Genomic DNA, 19,656 nt, shown 5'->3' with positions numbered 1-19,656 from the left:
GGGAGCTGTCATTGGCCCAGAAGGCGCAGGGACTGGAGAATGAAGAATACCCGTGTTCTGTGCTGGAGGCACATCTTAGCGGTTACTGTGCCGAGGGAGGGGACGCTGCACCCATCGGAGACGTTTCCTGCTGCATTCGGACACCTGTATCCATAGTGATGAAATCTCTCTGTAAAATGCCCCAACACGACAACATTCTGCAGGGAAATGGAGCGTCCAGTCTGAGTCAGACCAAGGTTGTAAGGATAAGCCCAGTTATTACAGACCAGTCAGTTTAACTCCAGTGGTGGGCAAGATTCGAGAAACAAATATTCGGGATAGAATTCGTAGCCACATGGAAAAATATGGGTTGATAAGGAAGAACCAGCCTGGGTTTCTAAAGGGGAGATCGTGTTTAACTAACTTGCTGGAGCTTTTTGAAGAGGTAACAGGAAAGGTCGATGAGGGTAACGCTGTTGATGTGGTGGACATGGACTTCCAGAAGGCATTTGACACAGTGCCACACAACAGACTTGTGAGAAAAGTTATTGCTTATGGAATAAAAGGGACAGTAACAACGTGGATACAAAATAGACTGAAAAATAGGAAGCAGAGAGTAATGGTCAATGGATATTTTTCGGGCTGGAGGAAGGTTTGGGGTGGAGTTCCCCAGGGGTCAGTATTGGGACCCTTGCTTTTCCTGATATATTAATGATCTAGATCTTGGTGTGCAGGGGACAATTTCAAAGTTTGTGAACAATACAAAACTTGGAAGCATTGTAAACTGTGAGGAGGACGGTGTGGAACTTCAAAATGACATAGACAAGTTGGTGGAGTGGGCAGATAGGTGGCAGATGGAGTTCAGTGCGGAGAAGTGTGAGGTGATGCATTTTGGTAGGGAGAAAATGGAGAGACAATATTAAATAAGGGGTACAACTCTAAAGGGGGTACAGGAGCAGAGAGACCTGGGTGTATATGTGCAGAGATCATTGAAGGTGGCAGGACAGGTGGAGAGAGCAGTTAATAAAGCAGATAGTATCCTGGGCTTTATCAATAGGGGTGTAGAGTACAAGAGCAGGGAGGTTATGCTGAATTTATATAAGACACTCGGTTAGACCTCAGCTGGAGTATTGTGCACAGCTCTGGGCACCACATTATAGGAAGGATGTGAACACGTTGGAGAGAGTGCAGAAGAGGTTTACAAGAATGGTTCCAGGGATGAGAAACTTCAGCTATGAGGATAGATTGGAGAGGTTGGGACTGTTCTCCTTGGAGAGGAGAAGGCTGGGAGGAGATTTGATAGAGATGTTCAAAACCGTGAGGGGGCTGGACAGAGTAGATCGGGAGAAGCTGTTCCCACTCGTAAAAGGATCGAGAACCAGAGGGGCACAGATTGAAAGTGATTTGCAAAAGAAGCAAGTGTGACGTGAGAAATAAACTTTTTCACACAGCGAGTGGTTTGGGGTCTGGAACGCACGGCCTGGAAGTGTGGGGGAGGCAGGTTCAATCGAGGCTTTCGAGAGGGCAATTGGATGGTTATTTGAATAGAAACAATGTGCAGGGGTACGGGGAACAGGCAGGGCAATGGCACTAGGTCATAATGCTCATTCGGGAGAGCCGCTGCAGAGACGATGGGCCGAATGATCTTCTGCAACGCAACATTCTGTGATTTTGTGATGGATCAGAAGGAATATTAAAGAGATTGCAGGGGAGAGACTGCAAGAGAACACGTCAATCTCACTCCAGTGCTCTGGGACACTAATTCCCCTCACTGCATCCATAGGCAGCTTTACTCTGTATCTAACCCCGTGCTGTACCTGTCCTGGGAGCGTTTGATGGGGACGGTGTAGAGGGAGCTTTACTCTGTATCTAACCCCGTGCTGTACCTGTCCTGGGAGCGTTTGATGGGGACGGTGTAGAGGGAGCTTTACTCTGTATCTAACCCCGTGCTGTACCTGTCCTGGGAGTGTTTGATGGGGACGGTGTAGAGGGAGCTTTACTCTGTATCTAACCCCGTGCTGTACCTGTCCTGGGAGTGTTTGATGGGGACGGTGTAGAGGGAGCTTTAAGCTGTCTCTCACACTAATACTGGGATCCTACGTTCCCTCAGTTCAATGAGTTAACAGGAATGATGATAGAACGTGTTTATAAAGGGCCGTGGTGTGTGGAGGTGAGTCAATGCGATGCATGTGTAATGAATGGAGAGCGAGGGTCAGTCATACAGTGCCTGTCTGTGTGCGTCTGTTACAGCTGTTTCCTCATCACAGTCTATACTGAGCTCTGCAATCTGCTCCAGGGATGAATCTGAGAGTTCAGTCTGTTGGGGTTGTGATTGGATCACATCCCTGTCATTGATAATTGCTTGTCGAATGCAGGACACCCACTGTTGCTTGTTGAAGGTGTCGTTAGCCTGGAGGGTGTGTGACTGTCCTCGCGATCTGTCCCTGAAGCTCACACGAAATATGTTCTTCGCTGTGGATGGAGTTGAAACAAACAGAGTCGTCAAAAATTCCCCCAGTGTCTCACTATACCCATCGCCCTCTACCCATCGCCCTCTACCCATCGCCCTCTACCCATCGCCCTCTACCCATCGCCCTCTACCCATCGCCCTCTACCCATCGCCCTCTACCCATCGCCCGCTACCCATCGCCCTCTACCCATCGCCCGCTACCCATCGCCCTCTCCCCATATCTTCACCCTATACCCGTCACCCTATACCCGTCACCCTATACACCTCTCCCTATACACCTCTCCCTATACACCTCTCCCTATACACCTCTCCCTATACACCTCTCCCCATATCTTCACCCTTTACCAATCACCCTTTACCCATCACCCTATACACCTCTCCCCATATCTTCACACTAGACCCATCACCCTCTACCCATCACCCTATACACCTCTCCCTATACAACTCTCCCCATATCTTCACCCTTTACCCATCACCCTCTACCCATCACCATAAACCCATCACCCTATACACCTCTCCCTATACAACTCTCCCCATATCTTCACCCTTTACCCATCACCCTCTACCCATCACCATAAACCCATCACCCTATACACCTCTCCCCATATCTTCACTCTATACCCATCACCTTATATACCTCTCCCCATATCTTCACTTATACGCATCACCCTATACACCTCTCCCCATATCTTCACCCTATACCCATCATCCTATACATCTCCCCATATCTTCACCCTCTACCCATCACCCTTTACCCATCACCCTATACAACTCTCCCCATATCTTCACCCTTTACCCATCACCCTCTACCCATCGCCATAAACCCATCACCCTATACACCTCTCCCCATATCTTCACCCTATACCCATCACCCTCTACCCATCACCCTATACACCTCTCCCCATATCTTCACCCTATACCTATCACCCTATACACCTCTCCCCATATCTTCACCCTATACCCATCACCCTATACATCTCTCCCCATATCTTCACCCTTTACCCATCACCCTTTACCCATCACCCTATACACCTCTCCCCATACCCATCCCTCTATACCCTCTCTCCCTATACCCATCCCTCTATACCCTCTCTCCCTGTACTCCTTTCCCTATACCTCTCTCCCTATACCCCTCTCCCTATATTTGTAACCCTATACCCCACTCCCTATATCCCCCTCCCTATAGCCTCTCTCCCTATACTCTGCTCCCTATTCCCTTACCCTACACCCCTCTCCCTATACCATCACCCTGTATCCCTCTCCCTATATCCCTCTCCCTATACCAGAGCCCTATACCACTCTCCCTATACCCTTCTCCCTATACCTGTCACCCTATACCCCTCTCTCTATACCATCTCTCCCTATATCCCTCCCACTATACCCTTATCCCTATACACCTCACCCCATATCCCTCATCCTATACCTGTCACCCTATACCCCTCACCCTATGCCCCTCTCCCTATACCTGTCACTCTATACCCCTCACACTACATCACCCTATATATATCATCCTATATCCCTCATCCTATAAAATCTCCCAAGACCCCATCCCTAGATCCTCTCCTTATACTGCTCTCCTTATACCCCTCTCCCAATACACCGCTCCCTATACCCTTCTCACTATACCCTCACCCTATACCCTCTCCTTACACCCTCTCTCTATATCCCTCTTGCTATACACCTCTCATTATACCCTCTCCATATGCCATCTTCCTACACCCTCCCCTATACACCTTTTCCTATACACCTCCCTATACCTCGCTCCCTATGCCATCTCGCTGTACACCTCTCACAATCTCTCCCTCTGCCCTTTGCTGAACTTACCTTTCTCTCTACCCACTCCCTGTATCACCATATCTCCATTTCTTCTCCCTCCTTCCCTCTCTCTCTCCCTCTTTATAAACCCTCTCTCTTTCCTTTACCCTTCCCTCCTTCACTCTCTCATTCTCTCCCCACTATAAACCCTTTCCCTCTCCCTTTCTTCTCCCTCTTTCCCTCTCTCACTCTCCCTCTATAAACCCTCTCCCTCTCTCCATTTCTCTTCCGCTCTCTCACTCTCTCCCCCTCTATACACCCTCTCTCTCACTCCCTTTCTCCTCCCCTCCATCCCGCTACCCTCTCTCCTGCCACAACCCACAACCTCATTACCTCTCTCATTGCTGTTGATGAAGGCTCCCCGGATGGAGCCCCCGACTCGAGTCTCTCCGTCCGGGAGATCCTCCAGGACCAGCTGGTGGACCGGGATGGGCTTGCGGTAAACCTGGAAAAACAGCAGCTCATTGCGGCTCACGGGCCGGGTGACCACCAGGGCTTGTTCGAATAGGAACACCCGAAGTTTCTGCAGCAGGAGAAGTCAGTGTTAGAGACGGAGGGCACAGAGGAGGGCAAGGGGGGAAGAGAGGCAGGCAAAAAAGGGGACAGTATAGGGCAATGAAGTGAATAAGGAAGAGAGAGGGATAGAAGGGAGATAGAGAGGCGTGGGGTAAAATAAGGTGAATGGGCTGGATAGAGGAAACAGGGTTGGGTATTGGGGTTAGGATTGTATTTGGGTTTTGGGTTGTGTCGGGGGCTGGTGTGTGTGTCGGGGGCTGGTGTGTGTGTCGGGGGCTGGTGTGTGTGTCGGGGGCTGGTGTGTGTGTCGGGGGCTGGTGTGTGTGTCGGGGGCTGGTGTGTGTGTCGGGGGCTGGTGTGTGTGTCGGGGGCTGGTGGTTGTGTCGGGGGCTGGTGGTTGTGTCGGGGGCTGGTGGTTGTGTCGGGGGCTGGTGGTTGTGTCGGGGGCTGGTGTTTGTGTCGGGGGCTGGTGTTTGTGTCGGGGGCTGGTGTTTGTGTCGGGGGCTGGTGGTTGTGTCGGGGGCTGGTGTTTGTGTCGGGGGCTGGTGTTTTGTTGGGGGAGTTTGGGGGTGAGTTATGGTTTGAGTTTAGGATTTGTTTTGGGCTGGGGATAGGGTTTGGTTTGAGTTTGGGTGTAGTGTGTGTGTTGGGGGTTGGTGTTTTGTTCGGGAGTTTGGGTGTTTTGTTTGTTATAGTTTGAGTTTAGGATTTGTTTTGGGCTGGGGATAGGGTTTGGTTTGAGGTTGGGTGTAGTGTTTGTGTTGGTGTTTGGTGTTTGAGTTTGGGTGTAGTGTGTGTGTTGGTGTTTGGTGTTTGAGTTTGGGTGTAGTGTTTGTGTTGGTGTTTGGTGTTTGAGTTTGGGTGTAGTGTTGGGGTTAGGGTTTGGTTTGAGTTTGGGTGTAGTGTTTGTGTTGGTGTTTGGTGTTTGAGTTTGGGTGTAGTGTTGGGGTTAGGGTTTGGTTTGAGTTTGGGTGTAGTGTTTGTGTTTGGTGTTTGAGTTTGGGTGTAGTGTTGGGGTTAGGGTTTGGATTGAGTTTGGGTGTAGTGTTGGGGTTAGGGTTTGGTTTGAGTTTGGGTGTAGTGTTTGTGTTGGTGTTTGAATTTGGGTGTAGTGTTGGGGTTAGGGTTTGGTTTGAGGTTGGGTGTAGTGTTTGTGTTTGGTGTTTGAGTTTGGGTGTAGTGTTTGTGTTGGTGTTTGGTGTTTGAGTTTGGGTGTAGTGTGTGTGTTGGTGTTTGAGTTTGGGTGTAGTGTTTGTGTTGGGGTTTAGTGTTTGAGTTTGGGTGTAGTGTGTGTGTTGGGGTTAGGGTTTGGTTTGAGTTTGGGTGTAGTGTTTGTGTTGGGGTTGTTATTGGTGTTTGAGATTTGGATTTGAACTTGGTGAATGATATTCAGCCGCTATGTCTCACCGCTCCCTTGTTGTTTTTCAATTCACCATGACAGCAAAGGACCCTCGAGCATTCAATTAATGGCTGCATCTGGGAGTCGTCCAGGTAAGTGAGCCGTTTGCGGTAATACTGACACTCAGACTCCCCAGTCCTCATATTAATATTGGCCACAATGCCCTGGATCATCTCAACCTGAAAGAAAAATATTACTCAGGTTGGTTTCAAAATACAATCCTCTCCCACACCCTGACCTTTCACCCTATGACCTCTCACCTTCCAACCTCTTGCCCCAACCTCTCACCCTAACTCTCAACCCAACCGCTCACCCCCAACCTCTCACTGCCTGACCTCTAACCCTCTGAGCTGCTCCTCTTCTCATCCCTATCCTCTGTGCCCTTTCACCCCTGACCTCCTTGTCCTGACCCCTGTGCCCCCATGTCATTTGATGCCTCCACTCCTTGTCCCCCAAACCCGTGTCCCCTCACATCTTGATCTCTTCCACCTTTCCATCCCCCTCACTTCCTCACACTTCCCTTCCCGCTTCCACCTCATCCCCTCATCCCCCCTTCCCTCTCATCCCCTTCTCATCTCCCCTCTCCATACCCACCCTTCCCCTCCCATTCCTCCGTCCCTCCCCCGCCCCCTGCCCATTTGCCTTCCCCTCCCCATCCCCCCTCCCCATTCCCCCTCCCCATCCCCCTCCCTGCCTCCAATGCCCCTCCTATTCCCCCCTTCCTCCCGTCTCTCGCATCCTCCCTCCCGCCATTCCCTCGCCCCATTCCCTCACCCTCCCTTTTCACCTTCCTGCCCTCCCCTTCTCTCCTCCTTGCCTCCTCTTCCCATCCTCTCCCCTCCCTCACCCTCACCTTGCACCAGCTTCCACCCCTCACTCTCCCTCTCCCCCCCCTTCACCTGCTCACTTCCCTCCTCTTATGACTACTTTGCCCACACAAAATGCTTCACCAGCAAGGACTCAGAACATTCCGGAAGAGTTTGTCTTTAAAAGACACTGCTCCTTGCATGGTTAATGCAGGATTCTGACTGCTATTCTTGGAAAAAGCATCCTTTTACAAGAAATGGTCATGAGGCAGTCGTTTAAAAAACCCTCAACCTCTAGAATTGGGTGGACTGTGTACAAAGGAGAAGAGTGTGGTTTAAAAGTGGGTCTTGGTTTTGCTTTGGGAGGAGAAGGACCAATTGCTTGAGAAGGAAGACAGCAGCCTTTTGAAGTCCAGATCCAGTCCACAGCAGCAAGTAAATAGAAAGTGCCCTACAACTTGGAATAGAGCGACCCCGAGTATTCCGTTCTGGAATAGAGCGACCCCGAGTATTCCGTTCTGGAATAGAGCAACCCCGAGTATTCCGTTCTGGAATAGAGCAACCCCGAGTATTCCGTTCTGGAATAGAGTAACCCCGAGTATTCCGTTCTGGAATAGAGCGCCCCCGAGTATTCCGTTCTGGAATAGAGCGCCCCCGAGTATTCCGTTCTGGAATAGAGCGCCCCCGAGTATTCCGTTCTGGAATAGAGCGCCCCCGAGTATTCCGTTCTGGAATAGAGCGCCCCCGAGTATTCCGTTCTGGAATAGAGCGCCCCCGAGTATTCCGTTCTGGAATAGAGCGCCCCCGAGTATTCCGTTCTGGAATAGAGTAACCCCGAGTATTCCGTTCTGGAGTAGAGCGCCCCCGAGTATTCCGTTCTGGAATAGAGTAGCCCCGAGTATTCCGTTCTGGAATAGAGTAGCCCCGAGTATTCCGTTCTGGAATAGAGTAGCCCCGAGTATTCCGTTCTGGAATAGAGTAGCCCCGAGTATTCCGTTCTGGAATAGAGTAACCCCGAGTATTCCGTTCTGGAATAGAGCGCCCCCGAGTATTCCGTTCTGGAATAGAGCACCCCGAGTATTCCGTTCTGGAATAGAGTAGCCCCGAGTATTCCGTTCTGGAATAGAGCGCCCCCGAGTATTCCGTTCTGGAATAGAGCAACCCCGAGTATTCCGTTCTGGAATAGAGTAACCCCGAGTATTCCGTTCTGGAATAGAGCGCCCCCGAGTATTCCGTTCTGGAATAGAGCGCCCCCGAGTATTCCGTTCTGGAATAGAGCGCCCCCGAGTATTCCGTTCTGGAATAGAGTGCCCCCGAGTATTCCGTTCTGGAATAGAGTAACCCCGAGTATTCCGTTCTGGAATAGAGTAACCCCGAGTATTCCGTTCTGGAATAGAGCGCCCCCGAGTATTCCGTTCTGGAATAGAGCGCCCCCGAGTATTCCGTTCTGGAATAGAGCGCCCCCGAGTATTCAGTTCTGGAATAGAGCGCCCCCGAGTATTCCGTTCTGGAATAGAGCGCCCCCGAGTATTCCGTTCTGGAATAGAGCGCCCCCGAGTATTCCGTTCTGGAATAGAGTAACCCCGAGTATTCCGTTCTGGAATAGAGTAACCCCGAGTATTCCGTTCTGGAATAGAGCGCCCCCGAGTATTCCGTTCTGGAATAGAGCACCCCGAGTATTCCGTTCTGGAATAGAGGCCCCCGAGTATTCCGTTCTGGAATAGAGCGCCCCCGAGTATTCCGTTCTGGAATAGAGTAACCCCGAGTATTCCGTTCTGGAATAGAGTAACCCCGAGTATTCCGTTCTGGAATAGAGCGCCCCCGAGTATTCCGTTCTGGAATAGAGCGCCCCCGAGTATTCCGTTCTGGAATAGAGCACCCCCGAGTATTCCGTTCTGGAATAGAGCAGCCCCGAGTATTCCGTTCTGGAATAGAGTAGCCCCGAGTATTCCGTTCTGGAATAGAGTAGCCCCGAGTATTCCGTTCTGGAATAGAGTAGCCCCGAGTATTCCGTTCTGGAATAGAGTAGCCCCGAGTATTCCGTTCTGGAATAGAGTAGCCCCGAGTATTCCGTTCTGGAATAGAGTAGCCCCGAGTATTCCGTTCTGGAATAGAGTAACCCCGAGTATTCCGTTCTGGAATAGAGCGCCCCCGAGTATTCCGTTCTGGAATAGAGCACCCCGAGTATTCCGTTCTGGAATAGAGTAGCCCCGAGTATTCCGTTCTGGAATAGAGTAGCCCCGAGTATTCCGTTCTGGAATAGAGTAGCCCCGAGTATTCCGTTCTGGAATAGAGTAGCCCCGAGTATTCCGTTCTGGAATAGAGTAGCCCCGAGTATTCCGTTCTGGAATAGAGCGCCCCCGAGTATTCCGTTCTGGAATAGAGTAGCCCCGAGTATTCCGTTCTGGAATAGAGTAGCCCCGAGTATTCCGTTCTGGAATAGAGCAACCCCGAGTATTCCGTTCTGGAATAGAGCAGCCCCGAGTATTCCGTTCTGGAATAGAGCAGCCCCGAGTATTCCGTTCTGGAATAGAGCAGCCCCGAGTATTCCGTTCTGGAATAGAGCAGCCCCGAGTATTCCGTTCTGGAATAGAGCAGCCCCGAGTATTCCGTTCTGGAATAGAGCAGCCCCGAGTATTCCGTTCTGGAATAGAGTAACCCCGAGTATTCCACTCCACTACCCTCATCTCCCCTCACCCCACTCCCCTCCTCTCCCCCTCTTGTCTTCCCCCTCAGCCATTCTCACTCTTCTCCCCCCTCGACCTCTCCCCCTCCCCTTCTCCCCGTCCCCCTCTCCCCCTCACACCCCCTCCCCTCCACTCCCCCTCTCCCCTCCTCTCCCTCTTTACCTATTCTACCCACCCCTCCTCTCCCCAACTCCCTCTTTTCCTTCTCTCCTCCTCTCCCCTCCCCTCCCTCTCCCCTCATCTCCCCTTCTTTCCTCCTCTTCCCCTTCCCCTCTCCCCCTCAGCCCCTCTCCTCCCTTTTGCCCCCTTTCCTCTTCTCCCACCTCCTCTCCTCTCCCCCTCCTCTTCCCCCTCCCCTCCTCGGCTCCTGACAGCCACCTCTCTCCCTCTCCCCTCCCCTCCCCTCCCCCTCTGCCCCTCTCGCTCTCACTCACGGCTTGGCTAAGCTGTAGTTGGTCTGGGTGGTCAGTGGGCGTGTGCCGAAGGATCTCTTTAAGCAGCAGCGGGTACTTGACCAGCCGACTCCGAGGCAGGTCTAGGAAATTCCACAAGTCGAGCTTCCGGCTGAACGAAGATTCCTGGCAGAGCCGGAGGAACTCGTCGACCCGGTGATTCTGCTTCTTGTGGTCCAGCAGGTCCTTGGCAGGCACCAGGTTACAGCAATAACTCTCGTAGGCAGCGAGAGAGGGGCACTGAGTGAGAGAGAGAGAGAGTGAGAGAGAGAGAGAGAGACCGGGATAGAGAGAGAGAGAGAGAGAGAGACCGGGATAGAGAGAGAGAGAGAGAGACCGGGATAGAGAGAGAGAGAGAGGGAGAGAGAGACCGGGATAGAGAGAGAGAGAGAGAGATCGGGATAGAGAGAGAGAGACCGGGATAGAGAGAGAGAGAGACTGGGATAGAGAGAGAGAGAGAGAAACTGGGGGTAGGGTTGAAAACTGATATTCATGGTGTGGTGACAGGGTCTCCGGGATGGGGAATAGGGGTAGGGGGCAGGGAGTTAGGGGCCAGGGGTCAGGGGCTAGGGGACGGGGGTACGGGGGAGGGGACTGGGTGTCAGGGGATATTTGACGGGGGGTGTCAGGGGTAGGAGACGGGGGTCGGGGGTAGGAGACAGGGGGGTTGGGGGGTAATGGATGGGGGGTCGGGCAATAGACGGGGGTAATGGACAGGGATCAGGAGGTAGGGGGATGGGGGTCGGGGGCGGGGTTTCAGGGGTAGGGGCGGGGGTCAGGGGGTAGGAGAACAGGGTTCAGCGATAGGGGGATGGGGGTCAGGGGCTAGGGGGTCAGGGGGTAGGGGTATGGGGGTAAAGGGGTGGGATTCAGGCAGTACTGGACGATGGGGTTGGGGGAAATGAACGGGGTTCAGAGGGTAATGGACAGAGGTTCGGGGGTAATGGATGGGGGTTCAGGGGGTAATGGATGGGGGTTCAGGGGGTAATGGACGGGGGTTCAGGGGGTAATGGACGGGGGTTCAGGGGGTAATGGACGAGGGTTCAGGGGGGTAATGGACGGGGGTTCAGGGGGGTAATGGACGGGGGTTCAGGGGGGTAATGGACGGGGGTTCAGGGGGGTAATGGACGGGGTTCCATGGGGGTAATGGACGGGGGTTCAGGGGGGTAGTGGACGGGTGTTCAGGGGGGTAATGGACAGGGGTAAGGGGGGTAATGGACGGGGGTTCGGGGGGGCAATAGACGGGGGTTCACTGGGGTAATGGATGGGGGGTTCAGGGGGGGTAATGGACGGGGGTAAGGGGGGGTAATGGACAGGGGTTCAGGGGGATAATGGATGCGGGTTCAGGGGGTAATGGATGGGAGTTCAAGGGGGTAATGGATGGAGGTTCAGGGGGTAATGGATGGGGGTTCAGGGGGGTAATGGATGGGGGTTCAGGGGGGTAATGGATGGGGGTAAGGGGGGTAATGGACGGGGGTTCAGGGGGGTAATGGATGGAGGTTCAGGGGGGTAATGGATGGAGGTTCAGGGGGTAATGGATGGGGGTTCAGGGGGGTAATGGACGGGGTAAGGGGGGGTAATGGATGGGGGTTCAGGGGGTAATGGATGGGGGTTCAGGGGGGTAATGTATGGGGGTTCAGGGGGTAATGGATGGAGGTTCAGGGGATTATTGGATGGGGGTTCAGGGGGGGTAATGGATGGGGGTTCAGGGGGGGTAATAGACGGGGGTTCAGGGGGGGTAATGGACGGGGGTTCGGGAGGGTAATGGTTGGGTGTTCGGGGGGGGTAATGGACGGGGGTAAGGGGGGTAATGGACGGGGGTAAGGGGGGGTAATGGACAGGGGTAAGGGAGGGTAACGGACAGGGGTAAGGGGGGTAACGGACAGGGGTAAGGGGGGGGTAATGGACGGGGGTAAGGGGGGGTAATGGACAGGGTTAAGTGGGGGGTAATGGACAGGGGTAAGGGGGGGTAATGGACAGGGGTAAGGGGGGGTAATGGACAGGGTTAAGGGGGGGGTAATGGACAGGGGTAAGGGGGGTAATGGACAGGGGTAAGGGGGTAATGGACAGGGTTAAGGGGGGGGTAATGGACAGGGGTAAGGGGGGTAATGGACAGGGGTAAGGGGGTAGGGAGGAGCAGGTGGGGATGACATGTACAGATTTGGAGAAGAAGCCTGAAGAGTAAAGTGAGTTTGTATCAGAATGTGAACACGAACCCATTCAACCAGAGAAACACCGACTTCGGAGACTGTCCCATCCCCGTTCCGGCGCTGCTGGAGGCGACTGACGAGATCTGGCCAGAGAGAAGCAAAAAATCAACCACAACCTTCCAGCAAAGCCCAAGAAAAAAAATCAAATCTTCCATAACTGTCTAACGCAAGAGTGTCTCAGTGTCAGCTCCTGTACAGTCCGTGTGTGTGTGTCTCAGTGTCAGCTCCTGTACAGTCCGTGTGTGTGTGTCTCAGTGTCAGCTCCTGTATGGTCTGTGTGTGTGTGTCTCAGTGTCAGTTCCTGTACGGTCCGTGTGTGTGTCTCAGTGTCAGCTCCTGTACGGTCCGTGTGTGTGTCTCAGTGTCAGCTCCTGTACGGTCCGTGTGTGTGTGTCTCAGTGTCAGCTCCTGTACAGTCCGTGTGTGTGTCTCAGTGTCAGCTCCTGTACAGTCCGTGTGTGTGTCTCAGTGTCAGCTCCTGTACTGTCCGTGTGTGTGTGTATCAGTGTCAGCTCCTGTACAGTCCGTGTGTGTGTGTCTCAGTGTCAGCTCCTGTACGGTCCGTGTGTGTGTCTCAGTGTCAGCTCCTGTACAGTCCGTGTGTGTGTCTCAGTGTCAGCTCCTGTACGGTCCGTGTGTGTGTCTCAGTGTCAGCTCCTGTACTGTCCGTGTGTGTGTGTATCAGTGTCAGCTCCTGTACAGTCCGTGTGTGTGTGTCTCAGTGTCAGCTCCTGTACGGTCCGTGTGTGTGTGTCTCAGTGTCAGCTCCTGTATGGTCCGTGTGTGTGTCTCAGTGTCAGCTCCTGTACAGTCCGTGTGTGTGTGTCTCAGTGTCAGCTCCTGTACGGTCCGTGTGTGTGTGTCTCAGTGTCAGCTCCTGTATGGTCCGTGTGTGTGTCTCAGTGTCAGTTCCTGTACGGTCCGTGTGTGTGTCTCAGTGTCAGCTCCTGTACAGTCCGTGTGTGTGTCTCAGTGTCAGCTCCTGTACAGTCCGTGTGTGTGTCTCAGTGTCAACTCCTGTACGGTCCGTGTGTGTGTGTGTGTCTCAGTTTCAGCTCCTGTACGGTCCGTGTGTGTGTGTCTCAGTGTCAGCTCCTGTACAGTCCGTGTGTGTGTCTAAGTGTCTGGTCCTGTACAGTCCGTGTGTGTGTCTCAGTGTCAGCTCCTGTACGGTCCGTGTGTGTGTCTCAGTGTCAGCTCCTGTACAGTCCGTGTGTGTGTCTCAGTGTCAGCTCCTGTACGGTCCGTGTGTGTGTCTCAGTGTCAGCTCCTGTACGGTCCGTGTGTGTGTCTCAGTGTCAGCTCCTGTACGGTCCACGTGTGTGTCTCAGTGTCAGCTCCTGTACAGTCCGTGTGTGTGTGTCTCACTGTCAGCTCCTGTACGGTCCGTGTGTGTGTCTCAGTGTCAGCTCCTCTACGGTCCGTGTGTGTGTGTCTCAGTGTCAGCTCCTGTATGGTCCGTGTGTGTGTCTCAGTGTCAGCTCCTGTACAGTCCGTGTGTGTGTCTCAGTGTCAGCTCCTGTACTGTCCGTGTGTGTGTGTATCAGTGTCAGCTCCTGTACAGTCCGTGTGTGTGGGTCTCAGTGTCAGCTCCTGTACGGTCCGTGTGTGTGTGTCTCAGTGTCAGCTGCTGTACGGTCCGTGTGTGTGTCTCAGTGTCAGCTCCTGTACGGTCCGTGTGTGTGTCTCAGTGTCAGTTCCGGTACGGTCCGTGTGTGTGTCTCAGTGTCAGCTCCTGTACGGTCCATGTGTGTGTCTCAGTGTCAGCTCCTGTATGTACTGTGTGTGTCTCAGTGTCAGCTCCTGTACGGTCCGTGTGTGTGTGTCTCAGTGTCAGCTCCTGTACGGTCTGTGTGTGTGTCTCAGTGTCAGCTCCTGTACGGTCCGTGTGTGTGTCTCAGTGTCAGCTCCTGTATGTACTGTGTGTGTCTCAGTGTCAGCTCCTGTACGGTCCGTGTGTGTGTCTCAGTGTCAGCTCCTGTACGGTCCATGTGTGTGTCTCAGTATCAGCTCCTGTACAGTCCGTGTGTGTTTCTCAGTGTCAGCTCCTGTATGGTCCGTGTGTGTCTCAGTGTCAGCTCCTGTACAGTCCGTGTGTGTGTGTCTCAGTGTCAGGTCCTGTACGGTCCGTGTGTGTGTGTGTCTCAGTGTCAGCTCCTGTACGGTCCGTGTGTGTGTCTCAGTGTCAGCTCCTGTACGGTCCGTGTGTGTGTCTCAGTGTCAGCTCCTGTACGGTCCGTGTGTGTGTCTTAGTGTCAGCTCCTGTACGGTCCGTGTGTGTGTCTCAGTGTCAGCTCCTGTACGGTCCATGTGTGTGTCTCAGTGTCAGCTCCTGTACAGTCCGTGTGCGTCTCAGTGTCAGCTCCTGTACAGTCTGTGTGTGTGTCTCAGTGTCAGCTCCTGTACAGTCCGTGTGTGTGTGTCTCAGTGTCAGCTCCTGTACGGTCCGTGTGTGTGTGTCTCAGTGTCAGCTCCTGTACGGTCCGTGTGTGTGTCTCAGTGTCAGCTCCTGTACGGTCCGTGTGTGTGTGTCTCAGTGTCAGTTCCTGTACGGTCCGTGTGTGTGTCTCAGTGTCAGCTCCTGTACAGTCTGCGTGTGTGTCTCACTGTCAGCTCCTGTACGGTCCGTGTGTGTGTGTCACAGTGTCAGATCCTGTACAGTTCGTGTGTGTGTCTCAGTGTCAGCTCCTGTACGGTCCGTGGGTGTGTCTCAGTGTCAGCTCCTGTACAGTCCGTGTGTGTGTCTCAGTGTCAGCTCCTGTATGGTCCGTGTGTGTGTGTCTCAGTGTCAGCTCCTGTACAGTCCGTGTGTGTTTTTCAGTGTCAGCTCCTGTCTGTGTTCCTGCTTTTGGATAGGATTGGTTTAATGTTTCGTGCACAGTTCTGTATTGCTGGTGCTGTTCGACTGACTCTACCTTCGTGCACTGGGATCAGTGAATATAGGCTCCCAAAGATCTGGTTCAGTTCATCCTCGGACATGATGCACAGTTTCAGCATTGGTTCAAAATACGCCTGAGGGAGAGATAGAGAATTTTGCGGTTGTGAGGGAGAGAGAGAGAAATAGAGAGAGGGAGAGAGAGAGAGACCCACTGTCGGACAGGGTCACCCCAATACCCCACTCACATTGCTGAACATTGGACACTTTACCCTCATACCCCCATTGGAGATGAGAACGTGCACCCCAATGCTCCCCATTCCATGCCCTTGGGGACAAGAACACCCTCGCCATTAACCCCAGGGACAAGCTGTCCTTCCCAGGTACCCCGCCCCCGGACAGGGAGCTTCCTTCCTGATTCCCCCCAGGAGAAGTGTCCCCTATCCTAATAGCCCCCAGTTGGTTGCCCACCCCAACACACTCCACACAAGGACTCCCCACAACCTGCTCCCGAGAAAGGGGCAGCGCAGCCTGTTACCCGCCCCCAGGAGAGTGGAACCCCCTCCCCGATACCCCCCAACAAGTAACGTGCACCCCAATAACCCCACACAGGGACCGTGCACCCTGATACCCCCAGACAGGGACCGTGCACCCTGATACCCCCAGACAGGAACCGCGCACCCCGATACCCCTCAGACAGGAACTGCGCACCCCGATACCCCTCAGACAGGAACTGTGCACCCCGATACCCCCAGACAGGGACTGTGCACCCTGATACCCCCAGACAGGGACTGTGCACCCTGATACCCCTCAGACAGGGACTGTGCACCCCGATACCCCTCAGACAGGGACTGTGCACCCCGATACCCCCAGACAGGGACTGTGCACCCCGATACCCCCAGACAGGGACTGTGCACCCCGATACCCCCAGACAGGGACTGTGCACCCCGATACCCCCAGACAGGGACTGTGCACCCCGATACCCCCAGACAGGGACTGTGCACCCCGATACCCCCAGACAGGGACTGTGCACCCCGATACCCCCAGACAGGGACTGTGCACCCCGATACCCCCAGACAGGGACTGTGCACCCCGATACCCCCAGACAGGGACTGTGCACCCCGATACCCCCAGACAGGGACTGTGCAGCCTGATACCCCTCAGACAGGGACCGTGCACCCTGTACCCCTCACACAGGGACCGTGCACCCTGTACCCCACACACAGGGACCGTGCACCCTGATACCCCTCAGACAGGGGCTGTGCACCCTGATACCCCCAGACAGGGACTGTGCACCCTGATACGCCTCAGACAGGGACTGTGCACCCTGATACCCCTAGACAGGGACCGTGCACCCAGATACCCCCAGACAGGCACCGTGCACCCTGATACCCCGCACAGAGGGACCGTGCACCCCGATACCCCTCAGACAGGGACCGTGCACCCCGATACCCCTCAGACAGGGACTGTGCACCCTGATACCCCTCAGACAGGGACTGTGCACCCTGATACCCCTCAGACAGGGACTGTGCACCCTGATACCCCTCAGACAGGGACTGTGCACCCCGATACCCCTCAGACAGGGACTGTGCACCCTGATACCCCTCAGACAGGGACTGTGCACCCTGATACCCGCAGACAGGGACTGTGCACACCGATACCCCTCAGACAGGGACTGTGCACCCCGATACCCTCAGACAGGGACTGTGCACCCCAATACCCAGTCTCTCACCTTCTTGGTGATGTTGAGATCATCGATCAGCGACTGTTCTCCTTGCGTCAACTCAAAGATCACCTGAAAAAAAGAGAGTTCATTTCACTAAACTCGACGTTAACAGCCCCGTCACACCCCCTCCACCCGCCCCCTCTCCACCCGCCCCCTCTCCACCCGCCCCCTCTCCACCCGCCCCCTCTCCACCCGCCCCCTCTCCACCCGCCCCCTCTCCACCCGCCCCCTCCCCTACCCGCCCCCTCCCTACCCGCCCCCTCTCCCCCAGTCTCTAGCTGCTCTGTCCCTCCCCATCCCCCCACTCCCCCTCCCCATCCCCCCCACTCCCCCTCCCCATCCCCCCACTCCCCCTCCCCATCCCCCCGCTCCCCCTCCCCATCCCCCCGCTCCCCCTCCCCCATCCCCTCGCTCCCCCTCCCCATCCCCTCGCTCCCCCTCCCCATCCCCTCGCTCCCCCTCCCCATCCCCTCGCTCCCCCTCCCCATCCCCTCGCTCCCCCTCCCCATCCCCTCGCTCCCCCTCCCCATCCCCTCGCTCCCCCTCCCCATCCCCTCGCTCCCCCTCTACCTGTCCCATCTCCCCTCTGGCCTCCTGGCTCGCTGCTCCCTGACCCCCTGCTCTCTGAACCCACCCCCACCCCCATCCCCAGTTTATCTCACCCCCCCCCCGGCACCCCGCCTTCCTGGTCACTGACCCCCAACTGGTCTCTAACCTGCCCCCCCCTCCGCCGCCCCCTGGTCTGTGTCCCTCAGCTCTCTGACCACCCATTGCGCTCTGACCACACTGCCATTCACTGACCTCCCACTGACCTCCCTCCACTCTCAGACCCCCTGGCTCTCTGACCCCCCGGCTCTCTGACCCCCCGGCTCTCTGACCCCCCGGCTCTCTGACCCCCCGGCTCTCTGACCCCCCGGCTCTCTGACCCCCCGGCTCTCTGACCCCCCGGCTCTCTGACCCCCCGGCTCTCTGACCCCCCGGCTCTCTGACCCCCCGGCTCTCTGACCCCCCGGCTCTCTGACCCCCCGGCTCTCTGACCCCCCGGCTCTCTGACCCCCCGGCTCTCTGACCCCCCGGCTCTCTGACCCCCCGGCTCTCTGACCCCCCGGCTCTCTGACCCCCCGGCTCTCTGACCCCCCGGCTCTCTGACCCCCCGGCTCTCTGACCCCCCGGCTCTCTGACCCCCCGGCTCTCTGACCCCCCGGCTCTCTGACCCCCCGGCTCTCTGACCCCCCGGCTCTCTGACCCCCCGGCTCTCTGACCCCCCGGCTCTCTGACCCCCCGGCTCTCTGACCCCCCGGCTCTCTGACCCCCCGGCTCTCTGACCCCCCGGCTCTCTGACCCCCCGGCTCTCTGACCCCCCGGCTCTCTGACCCCCCGGCTCTCTGACCCCCCGGCTCTCTGACCCCCCGGCTCTCTGACCCCCCGGCTCTCTGACCCCCCGGCTCTCTGACCCCCCGGCTCTCTGACCCTCTGCTCTCTGACCCCCCCCCCCCCCCATTCTCTGAGACGCGGGTCTCTAAACCACTCCCCCGTCTCTGAAACTGCTGCCCGACCGCTCGGTTCTGAACCCCCAACTCTCTCCGAACCCCCAACTCTCTCCGAACCCCCAACTCTCCCCGAACCCCCAACTCTCTCCGAACCCCCAGCTCTCTCCGAACCCCCAGCTCTCTCCGAACCCCCAGCTCTCTCCGAACCCCCAGCTCTCCCAAACCCCCAACTCTCCCAAACGCCCAACTCTCTCCGAACCCCCAACTCTCCCAAACCCCCAGCTCTCCCAAACCCCCAACTCTCTCCGAACCCCCAGCTCTCTCCGAACCCCCAGCTCTCTCCGAACCCCCAGCTCTCTCCGAACCCCCAGCTCTCTCCGAACCCCCAGCTCTCTCCGAACCCCCAGCTCTCTCCGAACCTCGAGCTCTCTCCGAACCCCCAGCTCTCTCCGAACCCCCAGCTCTCTCCGAACCCCCAGCTCTCTCCAAACCCACCACAGTCGCTCCTTCCGAACCCCCAACTCTCTCAGCTCTCTCCGAACCCCCAACTCTCTCCGAACCCCCAGCTCTCTCCGAACCCCCAGCACTCTCCGAACCCCCAGCTCTCTCCGAACCCCCAGCTCTCTCCGAACCCCCAGCTCTCTCCGAACCCCCAGCTCTCTCCGAACCCCCAGCTCTCTCCGAACCCCCAGCTCTCTCCGAACCCCCAACTCTCTCCGAACCCCCAACTCTCTCCGAACCCCCAGCTCTCTCCGAACCCCCAGCACTCTCCGAACCCCCAGCTCTCTCCGAACCCCCAGCTCTCTCCGAACCCCCAACTCTCTCCGAACCCCCAGCTCTCTCCGAACCCCCAGCTCTCTCCGAACCCCCAGCTCTCTCCGAACCCCCAGCTCTCTCCGAACCCCCAGCTGCCTCCGAACCCCCAGCTGCCTCCGAACCCCCAGCTCTCTCCGAACCCCCAGCTCTCTCCGAACCCCCAGCTCTCTCCGAACCCCCAGCTCTCTCCGAACCCCCAGCACTCTCCCGAACACCCAGCTCTCTCCGAACTCCCAACTCTCTCCGAACCCCCAGCTCTCTCGGAACCCCCAGCTCTCTCCGAACCCCCAACTCTATCCGAACCCCGAAATCTCTCCGAACTCCCCAACTCTCTCCGAACCCCCAGATCTCTCCAAACACCCCGCTCTCTCCGGACTCCCCGCTCTCTCCGGACTCACCGCTCTGTCTGAACCCC

General features: G+C 56.0%; 1 protein-coding gene across 1 annotated transcript; it reads right to left on the bottom strand.

Annotated features, from left to right (window-relative positions):
* Window positions 1-1,855: 1,855 nt before the first annotated feature.
* LOC144677209 (rho guanine nucleotide exchange factor 3-like) lies at window positions 1,856-17,004 on the bottom strand (the record flags this gene model as incomplete). Its single annotated transcript, XM_078537397.1, has 7 exons — window positions 1,856-2,451; window positions 4,598-4,787; window positions 6,188-6,358; window positions 10,107-10,364; window positions 12,341-12,417; window positions 15,250-15,346; window positions 16,942-17,004. Coding segments are annotated over 7 exons (1,116 nt in total), but the record flags the coding sequence as incomplete, so codon positions are not given.
* Window positions 17,005-19,656: the final 2,652 nt, after the last annotated feature.

Source organism: Cetorhinus maximus, unplaced genomic scaffold (genome assembly GCF_964194155.1).
Source record: "Cetorhinus maximus unplaced genomic scaffold, sCetMax3.hap1.1 HAP1_SCAFFOLD_2307, whole genome shotgun sequence".
NCBI classification, from domain to species: Eukaryota; Metazoa; Chordata; class Chondrichthyes; order Lamniformes; family Cetorhinidae; genus Cetorhinus; species Cetorhinus maximus.
The sequence above is the reverse complement of the archived record's forward strand: the minus strand, read 5'-3'. Positions and strand labels throughout refer to the sequence as shown.